General features: G+C 38.6%; 1 protein-coding gene across 3 annotated transcripts in view; it reads left to right on the top strand.

The window, feature by feature from the left end:
* The window catches only part of DGKI (diacylglycerol kinase iota), a gene marked incomplete at its 5' end in the record, with an annotated part of 215395 nt that overhangs the window by 80522 nt on the left and 108044 nt on the right, over positions 1 to 26829 (top strand). For 2 of the 3 annotated variants that reach the window (XM_082064301.1, XM_082064303.1), the window contains 7 exons: positions 7 to 115; positions 11001 to 11096; positions 14411 to 14485; positions 16761 to 16817; positions 18031 to 18096; positions 22454 to 22525; positions 23204 to 23320. In XM_082064301.1, the coding sequence (XP_081920427.1) occupies positions 7 to 115; positions 11001 to 11096; positions 14411 to 14485; positions 16761 to 16817; positions 18031 to 18096; positions 22454 to 22525; positions 23204 to 23320 (592 nt within the window). The remainder of the gene's footprint in view (positions 1 to 6; positions 116 to 11000; positions 11097 to 14410; positions 14486 to 16760; positions 16818 to 18030; positions 18097 to 22453; positions 22526 to 23203; positions 23321 to 26829) is intronic. The other variant, XM_082064302.1, reaches the window with a different exon arrangement.

The following is a 26829-nucleotide window of genomic DNA, read 5'->3' as shown; positions in this document are numbered from 1 at the left end:
TTGCAGGAAAGCAATCTCAAGGTCAGGCCTCCAGCACTTGGCTCCTGTGCATTCTGTCAACATTGCAGTCTCCAATGGACCTGTGAAGGAACCAAGGGCGGCCTTAGAGTGGACTGTAGGTGTTTGGTTTTTTGGCAATTAATTTGAGCAGTATCTCTAGCTAGTGCTCTCTGCTTCCTTAACTCTACGTAAGACATTGTGTTGCAATCAGAATTAGTGCTTCTATTATGAAATTAAGCACAAGGGAGAGACACGAACACTTGTGGAGACTTCAGCAGCACAGGACAGAGCCATTCAGGTTTTCCAGCTTGGGAACTGTCTGGCTACATTTGCTCACTGCCTTCTTGACAGGGTCTGTCATCCAAAGGTGACCTACTTTTAGCACCACAGGGTTTTATACCTCTGGTGGGCCAAAATTTAAGGCTGAAGATACATGTCAAGTTGGCTGGGTCTGTAGAGTAGGTAGTAGAAATCTTTGGTCATGATGATTTGTGCAGGTATGGGTAGATTTCTTCTGGGCCCAAGCTGTATTACAGACACAGAGAACTTATATTTCCATCCCCTTCATCTTGCTTCTCTTACGTTTCTGGGCTGGTTTGGAAGGGGCCAGTTTAGGACTGTCTAGAATAGACTATTTCAGTAGGGAGGGACCTATAACAATTATCTAGACCAACTGCCTGACCAATTCAGGGCTGACCAAAAGCTAAAGCATGTTATTAAGGACATTGTCCAAATGCCTTGTAAACACTGGTAGGCATGTTCCAGTGTTTGACCACCCTCTCTGTATAGAAATGTTTCCTAATATCAAGCCTGAACTTCCCCTGACACAGCTTTGAATCATTCCCATGCACCTTCCATGTGGTAATGCAGTGGTATATGCTAAGAAGTTGTCTTAAGCCAGCACAAATGTCCTGTTTAAAATGAAACATACAGTATATCTTACACTTGGTTATTGTTAAAGAACTTAGTACATTGTGGTATCAGAGCATCAGCCACCCAAGTGGCTTTTAGGTAAAGATAACTCAACATTTTGATGAATATGCCTTATGTTTATCTCTGTATTCTATACCAAGACTGAATGGCATTCTAGATGGTGTGCTCTGCTTCAACCCCAGCTGTTGCATTTAAAGTTTAAGGGGATGAAATTTTACATGCTGTGCTGCAGGAGGCTGAAATAGATTCACTCTGATATTCTGCACTTTAAGACAGAGTGTTAAAATGAGTTTGAAAGCTTACACAGAATCCTCTTGAAAGAGCTTTGGAGAACACCTTGATCTTACTCTCCAGGAAAACACAGATCCTGATTCAGCAATGTATTAAACCACATGGCTGCTTTGAGTTGTCAATGCCGTTTAGTAGAAATCTCAAGAATCAGTCACCTGTGTGAGGGGGTAGGCACAGGCTAAATTAAACACCTTTCAAAAATTGTACTTAGAAAACAACAATGGCAAGAAATACCCAAACCAAAAACCTAAACCCCAAACTCAACAAGCACTTGTGTTTCTTCAGAGTTAACTGTCTGCTACTCATTTTACCAGGTGATTCCTCATGTGATCCCAATATGTAAGTACTGCAGGACCTGATATTGCGGGCTTTAATTGTGTGTGTGTGTGTGGGGGGGAAGGTGTTTTTGCACTTCCTGGCTTATGGTTTAAATTTTTGATCAGTTCAATTTTTCAGCTGTTCCAGCCTCTCGGATTGATATTGTTGCTTTACTTCATGCTTTGGAGAAGGGAGGTAACCCCATGGCATGAGGGGAAGGCACAGGATAGTGAGGGGAAGACATCTGTGGCTGGGAGGAACCTGAACTAGCCAGCTGTAGCAACAGGTGAATGTGAGGGAGAAAAGCGTTTCTCAAATCTGAGGCAGAGTAAGAGAGATAACATGGAAGTGATTTGCAGGAGTGAAGAAGTTGAAATGGACCAAAGTTTGTAATAGGTAGTGGATATCAATAAAAGAAAAAGTTAAGTTTAAAATACTCATGTTTATTATTTCCAGAGGTGTATTTGGTAGCACGAAAAGATATTTGTATTACAATGTATTGGGTCCAAACAGGAAATCTTTGTATTTAATTACTGGAAGCCAGCATTACTCAGTGCTTGCTGCATCCCTATCTATATCATCCTGCTCTTTAGTATTTCTGAGGATGATTCTCCAAGGACTCACGATGGGAGATCTTCCTAAAGTCTAAGTGACACGAACATAAGTTGTCACTTGACTTTGCAGTAGAAAATGTTTCCTTTTTGTTATCTTCACAGTAATAACTGGAAAGAATCCCCTGGCCATAGCCTCCAATTTTGATAACTCCTTGCAGGTGATTTGCCATTGCCAGATGATCTTGACACTGATTCAGGGAGTGGGATTTCCATGCCCTTCTCTGCCACTTACCTTGTGAGCAAGCTCGGAATAATTGTTTTGCCACTCATTACATTAACCTCTCTAGCTGTAAAATGGAGCTGATGATTCTGATGTGTCTTAAGACCCTTTCCATAAGAAATGGTATTGCTTTATTGTTGTTACTACCTGCCATTCTTGAGGTTTCTTTTCTTTCACTTACTTACAAATGCTCAGTTTCATCACATTTGCTACACCTCATTCAAATTAACTTGTAGCTTTGTCTAATTAATGCTATCTTTTCACAGCAGGGCCATAGAGAATACATTCTCTGGAGTAGGTGATATTATGGCCAGAAGGCAATGCAGGATATGCAATACCAAAAAAGTACAACCTTTACTGCCCGTCCCTCTGATGTTTATGCACTGCCTGTCCTCCCACCCTCCCCCATTTTAGGCATCACTCCCCCATTTTAGGCATCACTCCCCCATTTTAGGCATCACTCCCACAAATTAAATGATAAATTAAGCAATTCTAGCCCAGATTCTCAAGTACAGACTGAGCCACCTCATAACTGTAAATATCTGTGCCGTTGTGGATCTAGGTCTTTATATATTTTCATGCTCTCAAGGGAAATAACCATAAGCTTTTGTGCAAAGTCATCCCATAATTTACTTTTAGGTATTGCCTTCTAGCTCTTGATTTCTTTGTTGTCTGCGAACATCCTGACAACCATCTAAGAAATTAATGTATTGAGCTTCCCACTGGCCAAAATTTTCTCATTACTTTATTTGCTCATCATGCATTTGCCTGTTGATGCCAGGTTCTTGCCTTCTTCTTAGTAGGCAGTTATGACCCATGACTACAAGTCTTAGAACTCTAGTTATGTCCATTAAGCTGCATTTGAAGATATGCAGCTCCTATTCTTGGAGCTCAATGAAAAAAACTTGAGAGTGATGTGTGCTTTGTGTTCTGTGAATGCACAGACTTGTTTGGGTGCCAGGTAAGTGTTCGTCAGACCAGAAGTGTTATAACCTTCTGCCATGAATTATATGAATATGAGACACACACACACAAATCTTAGAGATCTTAACAAGAATAGAAAACTGCATTTAAGTAGAAGTTGAAAACTGGCATTTGGCAATATGTGATACCATTTTTGTAGGTTTTGCTTTTACATGGTTCTATAAAATTAGTTACTTGAGAGGGCCTATTCAGTTGCATAGGATATTTTAACATGCAGGAAAAAGTTGTTCATACTTTCTACTGTCACAGAGACATAATCCAATAGCACATGTGACTGAATTGGCACAATGGATAGATATGGACTTTTTAGGAAGGAAAAGGCCAGGATGGCAGGGAGAAGGAGTTGTCCTTCATATGTGAAAGAAGTTGGAATGCTTGAAGGTCTGCTGAGGAATGGATAGTGAACCTGTGAAGAGCTCATGGGTCAAGATTAGAGGGCAAACCAACATAGGAAACATTGTTATGGGTGTCTGCTACAGATGCCTTTTTCAGGAAGAGTTTGAGAAGAGGCCACCTTCAGACAACTGGAAACAGCCTCATGTTGGCAGGCCCTGGTATTCATGTGGACAACATGAGCCATCCCAACATCTGCTGAAGGAACCGCAGACCACAAGCAATCCAGGAGGTTTCTTGAATGTATTGATGAGAACTTCCTGACACAAGTGATAGAGGACCTGATGAGAGGAGGTGCTCTGCTGGATCCCATATTTACAAACAAGGAAGAACTGGTGGGGAATGTGAAGGTCAGGGAAGTCTTGCCTGCAGTGATGATGACATGGTGGAGTTCAGAATCCTGTAAAGAAGGAATAAGGAAAACAAAGCATGATCATGACTCTGGACTTCAAGAGAGTGGACTTTGACCTCTTCAAGGAACTCTTTCAAAGAGTAACATGATATGACTCTGAAGAGTCAAAAACCCATTGATATTCAAAGATCACCTCCTTGGTGCTTGAGAACAGCCCATCCTCCCATGTAGTAAGTCAACCAAAAGCGTCATGAGGCCTGCATGGATGCATGAAGAACTCCAGGCAAAACTCAGATACTAAAAAACAAACACACAAACCAAAACCAAGCAAGCAAAACCCCAACCACACAGATAACCCAACAAAAAATGCCCCAACCCACAAACAAACCCCACCCAACAAGACTCCCTCCCATGTCCCACTCCTCCCCCAAAACCACAACAGGTGGAGACAGGGTCAGGCCAGCTAGGAGAAAGGGCACTACCTATTGTCACAGGGATGGGGTAAGGAAAACCAAAGCCATTGTGGACTTGAATCTGACAGGAACATGAAGCGTGACAAGAATGGTTTCTGTAGGCATATCAGAAGTGGTAGGAACACGAGGAAAAAACATTAAGCAGCTGCTGAATGGGGCAGGGGATGTGGTGACAAAGGACAAAAAAAAAAAAAAATTCTTCATGCTCAATGCATTTTTCACTTCAATTTTTCACTGCTAAGACCTGCCTTCAGAAATCCTAGCCCCCTGACACCAGTGGCTGAAGCAAGGAAAACTTATGTTCTGTTAAAGGATGATCAGGTTAAGGAACATTTAAACAGACCTAATGTATAGAAGTCCATGGGACCTGGTGAGATACATGGTGATATCATTGCAAGGTCAATCTGTTATCTTTGAAAGGCCATGATGATCAGAGGAGGTTTCTGAGGACTACAACAAAGCAAATGTCAATCCTGTCTTCAATAAAAGCAAGGCGGAGGATCCAGGAAGCTACTCACTGATCGGCCTCATCTTGATTCCTGGGAAGGTAATGGAGCAAATCCTTCTGGAAGCCATTTCCTAAAATATTAAGGATAAGAAAGTCATTGAGAGTGGTCAGCAGGGATTTATGGAAGGAAGAACGTGTCTGACCAACCTGACAACCTTTCATGATGAGATGACTTGCTTAGTAGAAGAGGGGAGAGCAATGGCTGCTATGTTGACTTTTGTGAGGCTTTTGACACTATCTTCTATAACATCCTTGTAGACAAACTGATGGAGTGTGCTAGATAAATAGGCAGTGAGGTGGCCTATGAGAAGTGCTTATAATCAGTGAATGTGACTTCACAATGAAACTGTTGCATTATATTCTGTATCTTTTTGACATTATTCAGTAATGCTGCCTACTTACTTTCAAGGGCAGTACATGTTTGTAAGTGCCTAGTGATATACTATGCTTTAGGTAATTAACATCTGTGTTAATACACTGATACAAGTTCTATACGAGATGAAATATTTCCCATCTATATAAATGTGTTACTTTTGCATATGGATGGTTTGGCTTCTCTATCATAACTTCCTAAAAGCTATACTAATTATTACATTGACAAATATTTCCCTTTTATTAGAGTGTCTGCCAGGCTGTTTTGTAATTAGTAACTGAGCATTCAGTTGCAAAGAGATGTACATTATCAGATGCTTCCATGAAAAAGGAGAACCCTGGGGTACAGATATCCCATTAGTGACATAAAAACTTGTAGCAGTGCTGGGAGCTTTAGTTCCACTTATGGAAGTAGTGATGAGTGCAAGCTCCATGCATCCTTAAAAACTGCTGAAATTTCAGCTACACTTGAAGCAACGTGTTCAGGATCAATACTCCTACTTTGCTGTTTCTTTTTCATCAAGGTTTGAGAACTAATGTTCTTTCCAGAGAAATATAAAGATAAAAAAGAGGTCTGTCATATTGTAAAATGGTGGCCAACTTCATTGATTTTTTCCAGCAGTATAGAGCATGCAGTGTTATTATAGAAGGTGCCCTTCTAGAAAATAGCTATTTTTTTCCCATTGCTACCAAAAAGACTGAAGTTGTTGTCAACCAAAATAATGGTTCATGAGAACATAGGGAATCATCATTTCATTTGGTAGCATCTGGATATTGCTCCTCTATGAAGACCAATGATATTATTCTGCTTCTGCATACAGACGATCTTTCAGATGATGGTAACAACAGTCTCAAAAGTGAGCAACTGATGCAGGGATGTTGGAAAGCATGGTGGGGAAAGGACAATGGCAGAAAAAGCTAGAGAATATGGTGAACCTAGACCTGAATATTGAACACCTAAAAATAGTTCTGAAAGTTGGAGCCTATGTATCTTCAAGTTTTTTTGAGTGATGATGCAGTACCATATCTCCATGATGTTTTGTTTTATGTCCACATATTACATTCGTAATAATTAAAGAAAAGGTTGCTTTACATGAAGAATATTCCCAAATTAAAATATGCTAAGATGAAGTTAAAATTGAGAATATATGTCAACAGAAAAACATTTGGGACATTACTATCGTTTGCAGCATGAACATTACAAACTCTGGAATTTCAGAGTTAAGGGTAAAACACAAGCCAGACAGACGTTAGAGACAGACATTTAGGAAAAAGACAAAAAACCCAACTTGTTTCTGCTAGATAGTGCAGTCATAAAGAAAAGGGCTAAAGCTAATAATATTTGCTTACAAATATGTTTAATTAAATTTAAGCTGATGAGCACTAATTTTACACCAATCATAAGTTTATTACCCAAATGTATATTTGTAAAAAATTTAATCTCTCTAACTGGAGTGTTAACGAAGGGAAAAATTTCTTAATGACTTATTTTAGAAATCTGTCTTATGTAATTTGCAGAATACCAGTCATGGCAGGAGTGGAGGAGAGCTCCATTTCTCTTGTTACAATTGGTGTTAACAACTGCTTTGAAGTAGAAAGTTGGGCTGACTGGTGTATTTGTTTGGCTGAAAATCTATGGCTGCTTGACGTGGCAAATTACATTAGACAGGTTTATCTGCATTGCTTTTGAAACCACGTTGACTGCAGCTTGAAGAACAGTGAGGTATTGAGATATTTAAGGGCTTTAGAAAAATGGTTAACACTTGCTCTGTTATTTAACCATGCTGGGTCACTTAAGAGAAGAGACCTAGTTAATTAGTGAAATGTGCAGAGCACGTTATGATCAGGTACATGTAATTACATATTTTCCAAACTCCTAGTCCTCGAATTTCTGTTTCTCTTTCACTTGAGGGGAGATTGCATGTGGGCTTTGTTTCATATGCAAGGAATATTTGCTGTACTGAAATTATTTTTGTTTGCTATTAAGGTGGTAATAGATCAGGAGCAATCAAATGGGAGGTCTCCATCTGGGAGAGCATATTGAGTTCATATGTCCCCTGTGAGGCTGGCTGCATCTGCCAGGAAAGTACTTGTTGCCTCCACTTCAGCAAGCAGGGGCTCTTTATAGCACACTGACTACACACACTTACAAGGCCTGGGAAGACAGGATGAGGAAACAGAGTTCCCCGTTCTCTTTTTTTTAGCAAGTCAAAGCAAAGCATGTCAGCCTTGAAACAATGATTTGACAGATCAACTAAGCTGCTCTAACATATCATTCCCACTGGACCCACCTTTAACTCCCCAGTTATGCGGTCACAGGGTGAGTCATTTTGTCCAGCTGATTTGGTAGATAAAAGTGATCTATTTTTTTCCATCAGTTGAACTGATTTGTGTGTAGTTTTACAACCACTACATATAGCATAAGGAAAATGTCAACATCATGAGACTGGGGGCTAAGGGGTCAGGGACAGAAAGAGGTTGACTGCTTCTTTAGTAACCATTTATTCCTAAAGCTAGCATAAAGACATCAAATGCAAAATAAATCAACTAGCACATTATTTATGAAAAGGTTCCTGAACCCAAAACTCTTGTGGAAAAATATCTGTGGCAACATATTCAAGTGATAGTGTAGCCTCTACTGTGCTTTTGTTTTGGTAGATGGAGTACCCATTTGTCCAGCACTTGCTCAAGTAAAAATTCTTCATAGAAATGTATTTATTTTTGTTAAAATTTCATATTAGAATTGAATGAAATTAGGCTTGGAAAAGGCCAAAGCATTTTGGTTTGACTGTCTCATCTTGATTTTCTTAAGTAGCAACAGAATGTCTTATCATATAAATGACAGTGCTGTGTAAAATTTGAAACATTGAAGTCCAAATGATTCCCTTTGATCTTATTGAGACAAAGTAATTGACAGGCAGAGGTTTTTGAGGGAGAGCATTTCAGCTTGGGGAAATATCCACTCTTTGCTTTTCAGGATCAAAGAAGACTTTTTAAATGTCAGTGTGCTGGAACTGAAATTGTGAGTTTTCACACACAGTACTGTGAAATTGTTTGTGGCAGTAGGTATCTGGAGGTGTGCTGCTTATGCCAAATCAGGTTATTTATATTTTTATTATCTAGTCTTGTCAGAACTCTATCATAGCATGAACTACAAAGGTCATCCCTATAGACTACTTACTGATTTTATTTACACTGTGATGGAAAATAAGACATGAATCTATGCTATAGTCTGGAACAACTAATCTAAACTAGGTTATGGAAATAGGCCACTTATCTTTAGAAATCCTGGATGGCAAGTTATATGGACATTGTCTGAATGAAGGGGTGTTTAATCTATTTTTTTTAATGAAATTTTGATTCCTCATTAAACATTATGTCCCAGGAGCTATGTGTTTTCTTACTTAGCTTTCATAGTTGATCCTTTCTAAACACCTTCTATAGTCTATAAAATTTAGCTCTGAGTTATAACCTTTCGTGCATTGTTTCGTTAGCAGAGAATGTGCTCAGGTCAAACTCTCTTTGATGAGCTCATATCCTCTGCTTCAGTCCTCTCATCCGTCTCCTCATAAACTAGGCAGGAAGTTAATATGTTGTGCAGTACTGTGGGTATAATAATTTTATTATTATTATTATGTGACCAGGCTTTCATGTAGTGCTGTAAAACTGATATAGTTCTTTCCAGAGAAAATTACTTTTATGTAAGGATAAACTTGAAGGAAAAGAATTTACAATCTGTGTAATTTACCATCTAAGTAAGGCTTGAAGATTTTCTTAAGCTAGTTCAAGTCCTTAAAAGGTATTTGGCATTATAAAAGTGCTGAAAAGCCTCACCTGTACTATCATGCCCTGTACTGTACAGTTTAGGAAAATCTCTGTCATAGGAAAGCTGCAGTTCAGGTGAACAGACAGACAAAATGTTGAGAAGAAATGGAGGTATAGGATGGTGTGCCACTAAATAATGTTTAATCAGAGTTTAATGGCAGCAGACTGGAATCCTGGTCTCGCTCTCATCCAGCTGTGGGATAATACATCAATGGGAATACTTCTGGTGAAGTTAGAAGACCTATGGACCCATAGATCTCTCACCAGAAGAAAAAAAAAGGAGAAAAAAACAAGCCGAATCAAAACACCTGTTGTTCTTTTGGTTTATTTGAAGTGAGCACTATGTGCAGGCTTGCATGGATCTTGGCTATTGTGGATGCACTTGTACTCTGTGAGGCAAAGGTTTTTGCCACTTATGCCTCTCTGTGGTGCCTAAGAAATCCACATGGCAAGATAAACTTTCTCATTTCATCACTTTGAAACTGTCAGTTGGTATTTTAAAGAAATTATTTTAACCAAGATGGCTATTTCAGAGCATCCTGCTGTCGGACACCATCTGTTTGGTAAACGTCATCATTTGTGACTTCTGCAGTGTGGGAACCAAATGTCAGAGACTGTCAAAGCATTTTCCATCAGGCTCTAATTCTGGCTGAACAGAAATCCTGTTTATTTACTTTGCTCAAACAGTAGGCTTCTTAAACTTTTTAGTCAAGCCAGGGTTACAATCAAGTGAAAACGGTAGTCTTTCTAGAATCAAATTTTCTCAGAACAAGAATTTCAAAGAATGAAGGTACTGATAGGGTTAAATGAGGCTGTCAAAGAAAAACCAGATGTCAATATGCTAGGTAGACTTTTCTTTTTGAGAATGTTCTCAGTTGAATGTATCATGCTTTCAGGTAAAAAAATCAAATATGGTCTTTCCTGGCCACTTAGTATTTTGTTGATATTTTCATAAGCATACAGTGTTGATCCAGCCATTTTAAAGAAAGTATTTTTCCTTGTTTAAACCACCCTGCCATCCTAAAGCTATAGTCAATACGTTGTTTTGCACTTCTGGGCCTGGTTCTCAAAGTTTTTGGGCTCCTCCAATTAAAATTTCAGTAGTTATGATTTTGTTTTGTCTCTCTTGATTTTCTGTTTCTTAAAAATTGTGTGTGCATCTCAAGCTTATGAAATCTAGACTCCCAGTTAAACTAGGCAGCATGTGGAAAGAACATGGGCAAAGTTTCACTGAACTTTACACAAAAATACATTGGTTCTGATTGGTGATGCCTCATTTTTTAAACTAAAAGAGGAGAGATTCGGGCCAGGCAATGAGGAAGAATTTTTTTACAGTGAGTGTGATGAAACACTGGCCCAGGTTGCCCACAGAGGTGGTAGATGCCCCATCCCTGGAGACATTCCAGGCTGGGCTGGATGGGGCTCTGAGCAACCTGATCTAGTTGAAGATGTCCCTGCTCATGGCAGGGGGTTGGACTAGGTGACTTTGGAGGTCCCTTCCAACACAAACTATTTTATGATATATTATATCATCAGCAGCCTTTAAGCAGGGGTGATGGGGTGATCAGCCAGGATAATACTGTTATGGCCTTGTGTTGTAGAAAAACAAATGATTTTTTTTTTTTGGTGAAAAATATTTTTTTTTTTTTTTTTTTTAAACTCACTGCACTCACATGGCTGAATTTCACAAACCAGACTAACAATCATCTTTTCTCAGGAAAATGCTGTGAATGGAGAGCATCTGTGGCTGGAGACAAATGTTTCTGGGGACCTTTGCTACCTGGGGGAGGAAAGCTGCCAAGTAAAATTCTCAGTGAGTTGTTTTCAGATTTTCTTCTCTCTTTCTGAGGTAACAAGCTTGACTTCAGACTGATACAGTGCTCAGATGTTTAGGATCTTGAATTGTTTGCTGTTGTTGAAGCTTGTGTTCCAAAAGGAATGCAAAAGGGGCAAAAGGCCGCTGGTTAAATGTTTTGTTGCTTGGAAAATAAGCCCCAAACAATTTTGAGTGGCCCAGAATACTTACACAGTGAGAATGGATGTAATAAGTAGCTTTATTAACACGGTAAGGGAAAAAAGGTTAAAATATTGGGATGTCTCAGAAATATTCAAAGCAAGCAGCCTATTTTATTTATGTACAGAAATATATCACTTGCTGGGGTCTCTGAGAATAGGGTCTGATCAAATTTTTGGTTTTAATCACTGCAAGAATTTGAACTGAATTTTCCAAACTCTTGAATGCACTCACCAGCAATGGGTGCAATCATATTTGAGTGTTTGCTTTCTCTTTGAGAATATTCGAGGTTTGCCTTCCCCTATTGAAGCTTTTCTGCTGTGTATGAAAAAGTTTAATTGGACTGATCTTGAAGCCATTGTGTATCTCTTTATTCAGTGTAATTCTTCCAGATGACTTCAGCAACTCTTAACCTAGTATTTCAGATAAACTGCTTCAGCAGAAGAGAAAACAGGCAAACAAACAAACAAAAACCAAACAAAAACTCCTAAACTTCTTGGTATTTAGAAAATCTGATGAGAGAGTGGGGATCCTGTGTTCAAGTCCTTACTTTGAATCAATGCGCAATGGAGCATCCTGGCCATTAGATTGCAAAATGTAAGGAAAGTCCCTCTTCTCTGGGATGTTTGTGAATACTGCCTGTCACTCTTCGCTATACCGTCTTTTTGTTTTTATTTAAAAAAAACCCCTCAGATCATTTGATCCAAATGAAAGCATTTTGATTTACTAATTAACCCCTGTGTTTGGGGCACTTTGATCCAAAATACTAGCACTTTCTGTAGCTCAAATTTAATATCCATCCTGTGTAACTTCTCAAGCAAATTAGTTACTTTATGGCATATAATATTAAGACCAACCCTGGGAAGTCTGTGCCAGCTTACAAAGAGCGCTGAAGCAAAGTCCCAACAGTAACAGACTGCTGATTGTCGGGTAATATTCAAAGGAAGCTTCATTGTGTGTTTGCCCTTTCCTTAAATTGTTCCTGAGGTTCACTGGGTTTTGGCAAAAGCTGGAGACAGGATTTATTTGGCTGAGTGGACCTTTGCTCTGACCCAGTATGACTGTTATTATGCTCTCAACAGAAGTTTGCCTTTCTAAAACTGAGTAAATACTTCCTCACGATTTAGCTCATTGAGAATAGTGTGAACATTCAATAATACATTACCTACAATTTGCAAGGCTGTGTATTAGCTTTGGAGGTGTATCTCTCTCAGAGTTGAAAGCACTTTTTGCAGTAGCTGGTGAATTAGGTGCACTGACTTAGACTTCTATCCAGGAATGTTTGGAGATATCTTATGTGGTGACAACTTGTTCCAGCCAATAGACCTGCAGATGTTGAGTCGTATTTAGGAAGCAGCAGTTGCTCCGTTCTTGATTGCCTGGCCTTTGCTTGATGTCTGACTGAGATTCCATTCACTTGTAGGTATTAACGTATTGATTCCCTTTGGGGAATGTGGTATCTGTGTTTACAACATGTTACGGTGTATGGCGCTTTCATTAGATTAAGAACTAGAGATGGAAATGAAAATCCACTTGAGTTGTGGTTACTTTAACCTGCTCTGTCAAAAGGCTAATGCTTTTCCAGTTGGTTTCTTTTGAAGATACTGTGTCTTTCTTTGACAGCTCTTTTACATGCAGACTATTTAAGATCAAATGTTTTAAATGAAGAAGTAGTGAGAAATAATTAAGCTGTAGCTGCACTGACTTTGCATAAAATGTTAGTCTATACAGAACATTAAGTCTTAATCTCTGGAATTTGGAGTTGACACTTCATGATAAGTCAACGAATTAGAAGTAATAAAAAAGTCTGAATTTTTACTAGCCTCTCACTATAACTGGTGATAACTACTTGCAATGCCGCCAGCATTCAAAAATTAGAACAACTTAAAAGCAAGATTTTAAAAAAAAACCTGCTCATAAGGTATTACCTTTGTTTGCTTTTTGTAGTTTCTTGTCTTAGGGATCGATTCCTTTATGTTGTCACACTCTTAGTAAACACAGAGGCTAAAAATGTACTTGAAGTTAACGACTCACAAAACATGTGAAAGCTTACTCTGTTGTATGGTGTCATGATTCTTTAAGGGAAACGTTAGAACAACACTCCACACACATGTGAGCATGCAGAGCTAGGATATATCCAGATAATTATGAGACTCAGTACAATTATAATAATTATTCTATAATATGAACAGGAGCTGTGTTCCCTATTTCTCCTTGAGTTTATTTGCAATGTATTGAAAATTCTAAAGAAATATTTTATTAGGGATTTAAATGAACATGAATAAATTTAAAGGAAAAAATCTGAAGCAAATGAAGCTCAGCTCACTGTGTGTTTGTAAATTTTCTGTCCCTCAAGAACAAGATTATAAATTAAACTTCTGTGAACATTAACTCCATCTGGTTTATTAAATTGAGTATATGCAAGGAGAGGAGAAAAAAAAAGTAAATATATTCTTTCTCTCCTGGATACATTCTCTTGCCTTTTATATGCTTTGGCTCAGGGGATTCAATGAAATTATTTTAAAAGCCCTACTGAAATTAACAAAACTAACTAGCATAATTAGGTTGAGAATTTTGTCCCTGCTGAAACATTTCATAAGCATTTAACAGCATTCTGCACGAAGGTTATCATTCTCTGCTAAATGACCCAAGTACTTCAGTATTTTTCTATAAGGCGATGGTCAGGCCCATCAGATTAAATATTATATGATAAGCATGAAATGACATAATTTTCTGAACTGGTCTGAGTTCTCTGATTTGCATGTATGGTTTTTCATCTCTTCTCACTGGATCTGCTCATCATCTTTGTAGGCTGCTCCCTTGTAGAGTGATGAACTTGCACTGTTAACAGCCTTATCTGCTACCTCAAAGGAACCTTTTGCTTCTAGTTCACAAACTGGAGTACGGTGCCTCTGTCTTTTCCCCAAAGTCTCATTCTTAACTGGAAAAGCTTCAGACCCTTATTTTCAAGATACAGAACAGCCGAGAGCAACAAGAAAGGAAAAAAAAATGCATGTTGCATAAGGCGCAAAACATCTCCTGGTTTCACAGCAATTTTTTTTTCTCCTGGGAATAGCGCACCTCCATGCACACGTCTCCCTTTCCTCTTGCAGAAATCTGCTCTGCGGAGGAAGTGTGCTGCCTGCAAGATTGTGGTCCACAATGCGTGCATGGAACAGTTAGAGAAGGTAAGACATTGCCATCTTCTGGAGCCTAATGCAGACAACACTCATTTAATCCTTTTACTAATGTTTGAATCTGGAAACCACCATATGCCAAATTAGGTTTTCATAGATGTTTTAACAATATGTTTGTTAAAAATGTTGACTTAAAATTCCAGCTTATTTTTAGAAATATATTTCTTCAAACCCTGTGAACAATAATAATTTTTAAAAATCAACAAAAAAATGCCATGGAATGCTTTCACATTTTTTATGTTTAAAAAATAATTCCCCTCTAATTCTAGACTGAAAACTGAAGCTATAAAATGCACTGTCATGTCATGTACAAAATTGACCTTCCAAAATTCCTCAACTAAACTCAGCATAATTAATTTTATGACAGCTATATTTATTACAAGCAATGCAGCATGTTACTATGAACAGTTTTCACTGAATTTACTAGACTATACCGTTGTCTTCTCAGAACTTCAGAAATTAATTTCTTCTTTTTAAATTGGAAAATATCAGTCTTTTCTTTTATAGTACCATTATTTGTGCCCTGTTGCTCAGTTTCTTCAAGGAGCCCTTATCACCTCTAAGCATCTACAGAATATGCAGCACTAACTTCAGTCTTCCTGTCAGTGATTTGTCTTCATTATGCCTAACTCGTAATGTGTTAAAGAAATCTCCCCCCACTCTTTTCTGTCTTGATGGGATATGTGTAAAGAAATACGAGAGGAATTTCCCCATTGATTTCATTAGAGCTTCATTTTCACTTCTATATGTTTTGCAATGTTGTTCTTCATAAAATAAGTTGACGCATAACAAATTTATAGCAGCAACTCTTTGGAAAGAGCTTTTTCCTTTCCAAGCATTTGGACTTGTGTTGACAAATGTCACAGTGATTGCCACAATACCATGTTGGAGAGGTACCATTTCCACCCCCGATGCTTTTACCCGCAGTGAAATTAGCATTAGCACACGCTTTCAGCACAAAATGTTACCAGTGAATTTTTAATGACTTTCTTCATCAGCAGCAGTGCTGACTCTCCATAGCCCAGCGAGCTGGTGGCATTGCCAGCCAGAGCAAATGAGCACTTCGATAAAAAACATCCTCTTGAACTTGTTTCTGCTTTTCTGGAGACCATGAAATTCACTTATTGGCAGAGGGCTTTATAAAGTTGGCATCCCCCTTAAACCCTGTGCAGTTTAAAACTGGTACATAAGTCTTCTGCTTGGCCCTCTCTGCAAAGGTGTAAGTTGTAAGTAAAATAATATAAGCTAGGCTTTTTTTCCAACCTGCCATGATGCAGCAGTGAAACAACAAATTGCAATTCCAGGTGAAGAGCAATGAAAGACTAATATTGCTAAACATTCTATTTAAGTTTGGGGAAACCCAAACCTTCATAACAAAAACATAGCTGTGCAGTATCATTAAGTGTTTTGTTCTTTGAAGTATAGTCAGTTTAAGCTTGAATCTGTTTCACTTGGTGCATCATTCCTCACATATCCTTCAGCCTTTTCTCTCCTTTGGTACGTTTTTTATTTTCTTTCTGCATTCCCCCTCCTGCTCTTATTTCTGTTGGTTTTATTTTCTCAAAAGATTTTTTTTTCCTTATATGACTCCCTTGTTGTTAAATGCTTTTTCTCTTCATCTCCCTAAAAATGTTTTCCATTCACAGCAGCTCTTGTTGTCCTCTTTCTGTTTTTCCTCTCCCATGTGAAGGAGGCAACTCCACTGCATGAAGCAGTACAGTGCTCCCCAAATGGTTTGTGGCTTGGGAGGTGGATAATGGCAGCTTGATCTAAGCAGAAGATACAAATTTAGGGTAATTTGCACAGCTCTTCATGTGAATATGTCTCCACCTCCAGATTTTGTCTATGAAGATGTAAAGCTGGGATGTGCAAAAAAGTCTTACAAAGTTAGGTTTCCAGCTCCTATTTACTCTGGGACCTCATCTTAAGTCTACTTTGCTTGCAAGTGATCATCCTCAGGAAAAAAAAAAAAACAGATGAAGCAGTTTTCTTCTAGGCAAGAGAGAGGGAGAGAGTTTAAATAGTTGAACTGAGCAGGCAGCAATAGCATTAGTGAAGATAAGGTCTGTGTAGAGATCTAGCAAGGAGAATTACTATGGCATATGAAAAGAGGTTTTCTGGCATCTGCCTAAGTTACTTTCTTCAGTTAGTAAAGCTAATATTTTAGTAGATTATAAATATTTTGGAATTCTGGCCTAGATCAACATATTGGAAAAAATTCTCTGTCAGTTCACTTTCAGTTCTAACAGATTTATTTTAATGCCAGATAAATTTTCGCTGCAAACCGACTTTCCGAGAAGGAGGCTCCAGATCTCCAAGAGAAGTAAGTAATGGACAGATGATGATTGCTTTTCATTTGATTTGTGTGGAGCTTGTGTGGAGCTGCGACGGTGGTTTTAGATTCAGAGGAGTCTTAGCCAGAGTATTGGTTCCTCATGGGACATGTTATCCTCTCCAGAACAAATGTAAAATGAATTCTAACTGAAGCACCCCATTACTTACAATGACAGAAATAACTTAATCTTTCTGTTGTCTCTTTTCCTGTTTATTCAGCTAGTCTGTATTTTTTCTTTTCGGGGAGGACTAACATTTCTTTTTTTCTTCTTGATCTTTGAATTATTTTTCCCTCTATTTCCCTCTCCTTATGCTTTCCTCTCTCTTATTTTTTTTTTAGAAGTGTCTCTAGTGCCCTAAGGTTTGTGTTTGTGGTGTTTATTTTTTTAAATCCAAACAAACAAAACCAAACATTCAAAAACCTCATGATTTTCCTCCAGCTACTTTATGAAGTCAGTTCCTTTGAAGGTGATGGCGATTTATTGTTATTATTGATGTAATTATATATTTGTCATGCGTAGTTAGAAACCAGCGTTTCAAAAACACCTCTTAGCTTTTGCAGCTGATTTGGTGGCCACCTTGCTCTTAGCAGAGCTAGCTCAGTTCCCCCACACTGACAGTCCAATGTTGGCTGATATAACAGTGTAACCCCCTTGCCTGCACAGAAGCAGGGGCAACAGTTCTGTTCACCTTCCCACCTCTTGCTGCCATCCAGGGTGTAAGCAGTCCAAAGAGGGAGAACAGACTGCTTCAATGACTGCTTCTTCCTGCCCTCCTTCCCTTCTCCTCTATTAACTTGTGATTTTTTATGTTATAAGCCTGTGTTTCTGAGCAGACTAGAGCAGGGCCCTGCAGTGTGGCTGAAGACAGCGGTGTTTGGGTACTTCTGTGCTCTGTATTTAGGTGATGGTTATCTCTGTGTCATGTAATGAACTTTTGTCTTTTCATAGAAGAGTACTGTGAGAGTAGTTGTGACTGCATTTCAACACAGATAAAGAACACTATCTTGTCCTTATTCTTCCTCCAGTTTTGGTTGTGTCTGCGGTTTCCTGTGGGGACTGCTGCCTTTTGCTCCAGAAATTATTGCATTGGCTGAAGGGACCTTCCTTTTGGTGTCTGTAAACCAACTTCACACAGATGGTACTGTTTAGTGCAAGCTGCCATTATGTTCTGTAACATACCTTTTTGTCCTTCTTTTGCAGAACTTTGTCCGACATCACTGGGTGCACAGGCGGAGGCAGGACGGGAAATGTAAGCAGTGTGGAAAGGTGAGATTTCCAGTGCAGCACAAGCACAACACTGGGCGCTTAGGAATTCAGGGTAGCCAGTAGGTCCTTCTAGTCACTGAAATTCTTCCACGCTAAGCACTTGGCCTCTCTTAAGGGCTAATGACATGCCTAATATGTTGAATGGTAACAGCCTTGATTCCCATGTGGAGAGAGAAAAGGTAGCTGCATCCATAGGAATGAGTACCCCACTTGTCCTGGGACACTGTACTGTACTGCCTGCTGAAAATTAGGAGGAGGAAAGCTGTGGCTTCCTGAGCTTCTTCATTAAGCAAATCCCGTGTCAGTATGGTGTTCTTGTAATACTATCCTCTGTGCCAAAATTGTGATGGCCTATTTTTTTCAGGCTTCTGGAAAAAAAAAAAGGCTATTGCTTTCATTATGCCCTGGCAAACTCTAAGATTTGTGAGACTGTTTAATATTTCCTCTGCTGCATAGGCTGTAAAAGTTGATTTCTAAAATGCTATAAAAAGAGGTAAGAAGTACCATAGCTACTGAAGACTTTCCATCTGAAATATTATGAACCCCTGAAATCTGTTGAGAGATATTTAAAAATTACGTTAATACAGGAGTTTAATTTCCTTTCTCTAACACTGTATTATACCTTTGCCTTCTTCTTAACATCAACTAGTAAGAAAGACTGTGTCTCATCTCCGTGGCACAGGCACTAAGAGGAAAATCAGATTTGTATCTGGGTACTGATGTAGATCACCAGCTACAAGCTGCAACAAGGCATGCAGTAAAAATGTGATACCCTTTTGTAGCAAGTAGCATGGGAACAGTGCAGCAAGGCACATTCCATGCAGCATTCTTGTGGTATGATTCTGCAGTGATACTGCCTTCCTCCTCTGTCCTTTTGGCATTAGGAGTTGATTTTGCAATGGGTATAATTACTACCTATTGTATTAAAACCTGTGCTGTGGACATTCATTTGGGCAACATGACCAGTCCATCCTAAAATTCCTGTCAGTCACAACTGGTGTGAAGAAGTCCAGAGGAAATCACATTTTTACCCTTAAATAAGAAACACTCAGTTGAGAGTAACACAGCTGTATTGTAGTAGAGTTATTTTTTGTCAAGAAACAGGAAGGATTAGGGAAAATGATAACAAAAAAAATCTTATTATATTTATTGTCCAAGCAATCGCCTATTATAGCAAAATACTTGTCTGTCTCATGCTCTGCTGTTAAGTTTCTTATACTTCTGAGTGAGAACCATCTTTTATATTGTCTTGTCATGCATTAAACTTAACTGAAAAGTTAACTCTGCAGCTACTAATGGGAATTCAGTCCACAGGACAAGACTCCAGCTAGTTCAAAGTAAAATTCTCTGAAAATCCTTCTTTATACTGTCCTCAGTAGAATCATCGAATCGTTTATGTTGGAAAAGACCTTTAAGATCATAGAGTACAAACCATTAACCTAACACTGCCAAGTCCACCACTAAACCATGTCCCTAAGCACCGCATCTATACATCTTTTAAACAGTTCCAGGGATGGTGACTAAACCACTTCCCTGGGCAGCCTGTTCTACAATTTCACAGCTCTTTTGGTGAAGAATTTTTTTCCTAACATCCAATTTAAACCTCCCTTGGCACAACCTGAGGCCATCTCCTCTTGTCCTGTTGCTTGTTACTTGGAAGAAGAGATCAGCAGAGCCTGTGTGCCCACTGTAACACATTACTTGCTAGCGCAGATACAACTTACATAGTCTCATCTAGGCTTCAGTTTTCTTCTCTTCTTCCTCCCAGGAGTGATTTCACTTGATGTACTGAAAAAATGCTATATGCAGAAATTGGCGTCAGGGAAGGGAACTGGGTGCCAGTGGATCAGGGCTAATCAAGTACCGTTAGGTTGACATTATCACAAAGGTGAAATTTTCTATCCTCAAAGTTTCTAAATTTTGTATGGCCCAGGAAATAGCTGAATTTCAGTTTTCCTTCTCATTGAGAAAAAGCAGAAGAGTTGATTTCTGGTGGAATATGGGGGGCTTCAGTGTTTCAGTCTGATAGTCTCATCAAATCTGACTGTGACCTGCAGTGCATCATTTTATTTCATCAGTTCCTTTATTTGTAAATCTAGCTTTCAAATAATTGCTATCATTCCTCAAACATGTATCCTTAGGAAGAATTAGCTCACATTTGTAAAGCAATTTGAGGAAGAAAAGTGGTGTTTTATTGCTACTTATCATTAATATGTTTTTATTGCTGTATCATTTGCTCTAATGACTCCCTAAAAGCCAAATGGCTTACTGCATAAGTGAAAAATGGTCCACCCAGAACCAGACAAGCTGCTCAGTCCATATGTTTAAAATACAGCACTGATGGGCTGTGCAATTAATGTACTGAATTTTAGGCTTTGTTAGTGGAGGTTTTGGGAGAGAATAATTTCTCCCCTGGTTGTTACAAAGCAGAACAAACCAAAACATTTCATGGCTGTGAGGGACTGAAATATTTTTTTTAATACACATTGGGACAAGAAAGAGTAAGATATGTGAGAAACATTAAGCAGCACTAGTCTAAGTGAATGAGACTAGAGTATTTTGTCCAGTGTCAAACCTCCACTTCAGCACTCATATCATATGTACTGTCACTCTGTGCTTGTGCCCACACTGAATGGCAGACTAGATCTGCCCATCCAGAAGCAGCTGGCCACCTTGTCTCTGTGAAGCCATTTGACCATGTTTCATTATAAACCTGAATATACAAAATTGCCATCATTATGAAGAATCTACTCTCTGGATTTCTCTGAATGTAAACCACGAGGCATTAGGGAAAAGATTATTAAAAAAAAAAAGTTAGGCAGAGGTGACACAAGCCTCCTTAGGAGTAGGGCTTAACTGGTGGTGTGGTCCATCCAGCAAGCTGGTTTGAATATGTACTGGGATACCTCAAGAAGTAGCTGCAATGTGCACTTCTGCATGGTGGGCAGACAGGTGGAGCCTCCTCCTCTTCAACAGTATGGATACGGTTTTCTTCAGTCATCATGTATGGACAGTTTGTGGCTCAATTCCTTACTTAAGACCAGGTGTTTGGTCATTCATCTAATTCTCCTTCTTGGTGTGCTTGACATTATCATTGTACTGAGCACTAATAAGCGCTTTTTTCCTGCAGGTGTTCATCTTCCTGTTCCTTTCCACAGCAGCTAGGATGAGAAGGAACTTAATTATAGAAGCAGTGAAGCAATGACCTGTTAGGTGTTACTAAATCAGACTTTTGTATCTTTGTACTGGATCTTGGGCATTGCTCAGCATGTAGATTTAGCTAAAAGTAAGATTGTCAAAAAGAAAACCTGCTCACAAGTTCATGACTTGGTAGAGAGACTTCCAAATAGAAAATTCTGTGTGGTGAGGGGTGGTTTAAGGTAGTAGCGGGGCTTGATGGAAGTCAATGAATAAAACATTTAGACAACTGGGAATCTGAAATAAATCTAAGCAGCAAAGGTGACTGTGACAAACAGTTCAGTGGAATGCTGGACTTTCTGTCTCTGCAGCCATCAACCTAAATAAATTATTTCTCTGGCTAAAAGGAACTTTAATTGAGTTCTAACCCTGGTTACCATTTCTTGCCTGTGTTAAATGCAAGAAGAGTGTAGATGGCCCCATGGTCTTTTCAAGCTTTAGAATTGAGAGCAAAATGGTATGTTTGCTGAAATTACATTCTACAAAATGAAACTCTTCTCTGTGAGAATAAAATATATTTGCTACTAATGGTGTTTTCTTTTCTCTTTAAAACTATACAGAAATACTTTGTTTTATATCTGTTTGATCTAAATCAGACAATCTTTGTGTTTGGAACGTAGTGAAAAAGATTTTTATCTGAGTCAGCTCAATAAAACAATAAACTTAATTTCCCAATCAGAACATTTCCACACAGATTGTAGTTGATTTGTATTAGAAAAAACAAACAAACCCACAAACACAACAACAAAACCCCCATCAAACCTACTTGTTTATATTTAGAGCAAAAAGACTGCAATGAGAGAATATTCTGTTCAACAGAAAATTTGAATCTTAGGTCTGCAGAAATCCATTGAAATAGGCATTACTTCTCCTTCTTCTCCCTTTCCTGTTACCTACAACATTAAAGAAAACACATAAAACTTGAGAAGTGTATTTAAACCGTGTATGTGAAAATACCCTAGTTGAAGAACCTTCACTATGAATCCTCTCACTATTTTAACCTTCCAAAATCTGTTTTACATCTAAGAGCTTTGAGGCTGAACCAGTATATCTGACTGCACTGCTGATTTAGTCTAGCACAGTTACCTGGCAAGAGTTAAGAGTGTAAATTTTCTTGCAGTCAGGAGGAATTTAATCCTTTTTTTCCTGCTTCTTCTAGGGCTTTCAGCAGAAATTCTCCTTCCATAGTAAAGAGATTGTGGCCATCAGTTGTTCCTGGTGCAAGCTGGCGGTAAGTGGACGATACTTAGGGAGACAGGTAGCAGCTTCACTGATTGGCCACACTGCCATCAATTTTTGGTTTTCCTGTCTTGGGGTTTCCTCTTTGTGAATCACCCCCAGGTTTTCCATTTCTGTTCCTTTCATTCAAAGACATTTTAACTTCACCTGGCTGACATGAGTCCTTTAGGAGAAGAGTTTTGCTATATAATGTAATCACTGCCTACCTCCCATCAACACCCTGCTGCTGCTAGGTCAGCGAGCTAAAGGGCTATTAATACATACAGTTCCATCAAACTAGGTTGTGGTCTTCAGTCTATGATCTCTCTTTAAGTAGGAGTGACTGGTGTGTTGGTTTTTTTTTTTTTCTTGTTTTGTTTGTTTTTGTGGATTTTTTTTGGAGGAGTGAGAGGTGTTGGTGTTGTGGAGTTTGGCTTTTTTGTGTGTTTGTTGGTTGTTTTTTTTTTGTTGTTGTTGTTGTTCTTGTTGTGGTTTTTGGTTTGTTTTTGTAAGAAGACATGACTAGGGAAAGTGTTCTTTAGTTATAAACTCCACCGTTTGAAGGACTTGAAGACAGTGCAGTTGAGAACATTGCTCCAGTCTTTGTACCATCACTGCCTCCTTCTTCTCCATGCTTCCCTTTTGTCTTTCTTGGCCTCATTATTGACTCTACTCTTTTCTTCACTTCCAGTTTCATAATAAAGTCACGTGTTTCATGCTGCATCACATTGAAGAACCATGTTCCCTGGGGGCTCACGCTGCTGTCATTGTGCCTCCCACCTGGATCATTAAGGTGAAGAAACCTCAGGTAACTGCATGCTGATGTCTGTTTCTGAAGCTGTATGGCTGGCTTCACCACTTGGTACCCCTTCACTAAGGCATGCTTGTTCAACCCTGCCTCTATCCCTGAAACCCAGCATATATCCATGGTGATTATGAACCTGTATCCTCCTGCCCCTCCATCAAGCCCTTCAGTAGATTTTCCTGTTTGGGATGATTAATATAAAATACGACTTTTGTTCTGAGCAAATCCAGCTGAGATTTGCTCCTGTAAGTGTGAGTTCAATGAGCATACTGCAGTCCAGCATGTTTCATTAAATAGAGCTGAGCAAATACAGGGAAAAACTCTTGACAAATGTTCACTTGAACTGCAGTAGGGTTTGGCTGTGGCTGAGTTGGCATCCCTCTGAATTTGCCAATGATGGACAATTGAACAATCATCTCTTATTTACGTCAGGGCTTGCTGTGTGTAAGCAGTAAGCCCACATGCTCATTTAGTTGCAGGTAACAAGCATTATACTTTGAAGCATTTATAATGGATGTGATATGTCTTAGAGAGGATAATTCACTGGTGAGCACAACAGGGAGAAAAGGTATCCAAAAGAGAGCTGGCCAAAAATTAAAAGGGGATTCCCATCATGCAAGAAGGTTTTGTTTAATTTTGTTTTTTATTTGAAAGTCTGTTTTCACTCCAGATTGAACTGAAAGAAACAGACAAAACAAACACTAAATATATCAGGGAGACAGAAATGCTGGTAGAAGTTCTATTTCAGAAGGACTGATACAAGTTTTTTTGTTTGGTTGGCTGGTTTTTGTGTGTGTTTGTTTGTTTGTTTGTTTGTTTTGTTTTGTGTGTTTCCTTTTTTAAATGTTTATGTGTCCATTCTTGGGAAGTGACCCAGGGCTTTCTGGCTTTGTGTCCTGGTTGTCAACAAGAAGATGAGAAGTTGGGTCCAGGCAAAGTACTGAGACAAAATTAGTTCCGTCAATCTGGAAAAATGTCTAAGTTTTCATGCTGCTCAGTTTTTAGTTCCAATCTAGGCAAATGGACTGTTAAATTTGTGGATAAGCAGCATTTCTAACAAGGTGGATATTAAAGACAAGGAGGAGAAATAGGGAATATATATATAATCAAAAAGTCAACCAAAGAGACCTCTAGAGAGAATAGACCAGGTTCCTAGACACCTCCACTCTGAGAAAAAGAGATTTCTTTGGCATTTGTATTTTTAACCCACACTCTTCTTTCTCTGTTACTTTTATTCCAGCCTCCTCCAGATAAATCTTTTTTTCCTCTTTTGTTGAAGATTCTGTTTGAATCCTCTGCGGGCACTTAATCTTGTTGGTTAATTTTCAGCACCTATGTGTTATTTGATAAACACATCCATAGCTGACCTTACTAAAAGAAGCCTTTCTTTGATCTTGTTAATTTTTAGTTAAAAAAAAAAAAAAAGACAAAAAAAAAAAAGACATCTGTAATTTTCTTTTTGGTTTGGCATTTGGTCAAAGCAAGGTACCCTCCTTGTAATATTTTAGGAAGATTTTCTTACTTGTCCATTATTTTTTCAGAAAAGTTCAAATAAATTTAAAAACCTAATCTAATTAATTATATTTAATGGGAAAATGCTTTTAAATATTTGTTAGTTTTGTGTGCCTGAGTCATGAGTGGAGAGGAAGTTCTTCAAGCCAATATTCCCCCTCCCTGACATCTCAGGTCCTTGAAATTCATGGTCAGCCGCATTCAAAAACCTTATATTGGGTAATTGGAGCATTAGATAGATCAAAATGATACTTAGCAGAGATAATGAGCATATTTCCATGAAACTTCTTAAAAGCACCCATTGCAGTATTAGTTCCAGAGAATGCATCCTTATTGCTGTAGAAAATATTGACGCATCTTTCAGATGTCTTCATTTTTTTGGCAGGAGTCTTGTTTTCTTATTTGTTATTAGGAAATATTTCCTCTTCTCCTGCTGTTTCTGGCCAGCTCTGCTTCTGTGTATTATGACCCTCTTTACCCTATATGCATGTTTGCTAAACACTATGAAATAATTGCATTCAGTCCACAGAGTACAAACACAATATTCACAAATTTTTGTAAATTCAGATAGTAAATAAATGTGTATCCACCAATCTGTTTTTTACATATTCCATAATCAGAATAAATTTGGCTGGAAGCCTTTCTGTTACAAAATATTTCCTCAGCTCTAATTAACTAATTGCATTGATCACAGACAACTCCTGAACTGAATTCCCTACTCGTATGAAACTGATTTTAGTGGTGCCTTCATCCTGTTTGTTGGTTGTTTCTTTTTAGCAAATAAGATATGTTTTTGTAGCAAAACCTTGCCTTGTTTTAAAATTTTTATTGCTACAAAAATAGTTTTCCATGCTTATTTTATACAATGTGGGTCACCACCTTTCAAATATTGGGCTTGAATAAAGAGCACACTCCACTTCTGATTACCATCAATGTTGTGGTAGTGAAGTATAATGGTGTAATTGGTTAAAGGCAAATCTCTGCTGATAACCTACATTCTAAATGGGGAGCTTTTGTTTCTTGCAAGAAATTTGTTGCAACATGAAAAATACGCAGAATGGTTCAAACGGCTTTGGGATTGGTGGTAGCCCTGTATGTAATGATGCATTTACATAAATGGAAAACTCCCAGTACCTATTCCATTTACTCATAATCTGAGCCAATTTTTGCAACTTCATTACTGATTTCCAGTGTTTATTGTGTTAGCAACACTTTGATACCAGGTCTGATTTCCCAGGGTACAAATTAATTCCATCTTCTAGTTTGTGAATGCAGGTCACCCCTGTTGACTGGTGGTAATTGGTAAAGGTGAGGTTTAGTAGCCCAGGTGGTGTTAGCTCTAGGAATGGACTTGCCATGCTTATGTTGCGGGAGAAAAGTAGATAATAAGGAGAGTCTGCCTTCTGTTTGCGAAAGCAAAGGCAGTAACTTTAAAATTCCTTTTTTTTTTTCTGTTCATGGTGAGTAAATATGGTGTTTTCTTCTCCTCCTCCTCCTCCTTTGAGGACCTTGAAAAACCGCTGGAGACTATTTCTACTTCTGGTCTTATTTCTTTATTTCCTCAACTGCTGACTGCAGCTGGGATGTCTGATTGCGGTTTGTGAACAACCACAAGATGGTCAGGATTGACCTTCCCAGAAGCTGTTCATTATTTAGGTCATTTGAAGCCCAGCATGCTAAAAGCCTTTTAAAATTAAGCTTGAAACATAAAGGAAAGGGTTGAAACTTCCATTTGATTTACTTGAGAGGGTCTGTGGCACTCGCATGACCCAACACCATGCAAGAAGGACTCAAATACTTCTGTTCATCTAGCTAAGCTTGCTTAGAGCTATAATGACTATGCAATGATAAAAAAATCTCTGTTTAAGATGGTGAAACTGATATCCACAAAGGAGAGATTTCTTTTCCAGAGGCAAGTTAGGATTCACATATGGTGCCCATTTAAAGGTACGGTTTGCTATCAGGTACTTCACTGAATAACACTATAATCTTACAAAATA

The sequence above is a fragment of the Streptopelia decaocto genome (genome assembly GCF_964273445.1).
Source record: "Streptopelia decaocto genome assembly, chromosome: 1".
NCBI lineage: Eukaryota > Metazoa > Chordata > Aves > Columbiformes > Columbidae > Streptopelia > Streptopelia decaocto.
Note: the sequence above shows the minus strand (reverse complement) of the source record. Positions and strands in the feature narration are given on the sequence as shown.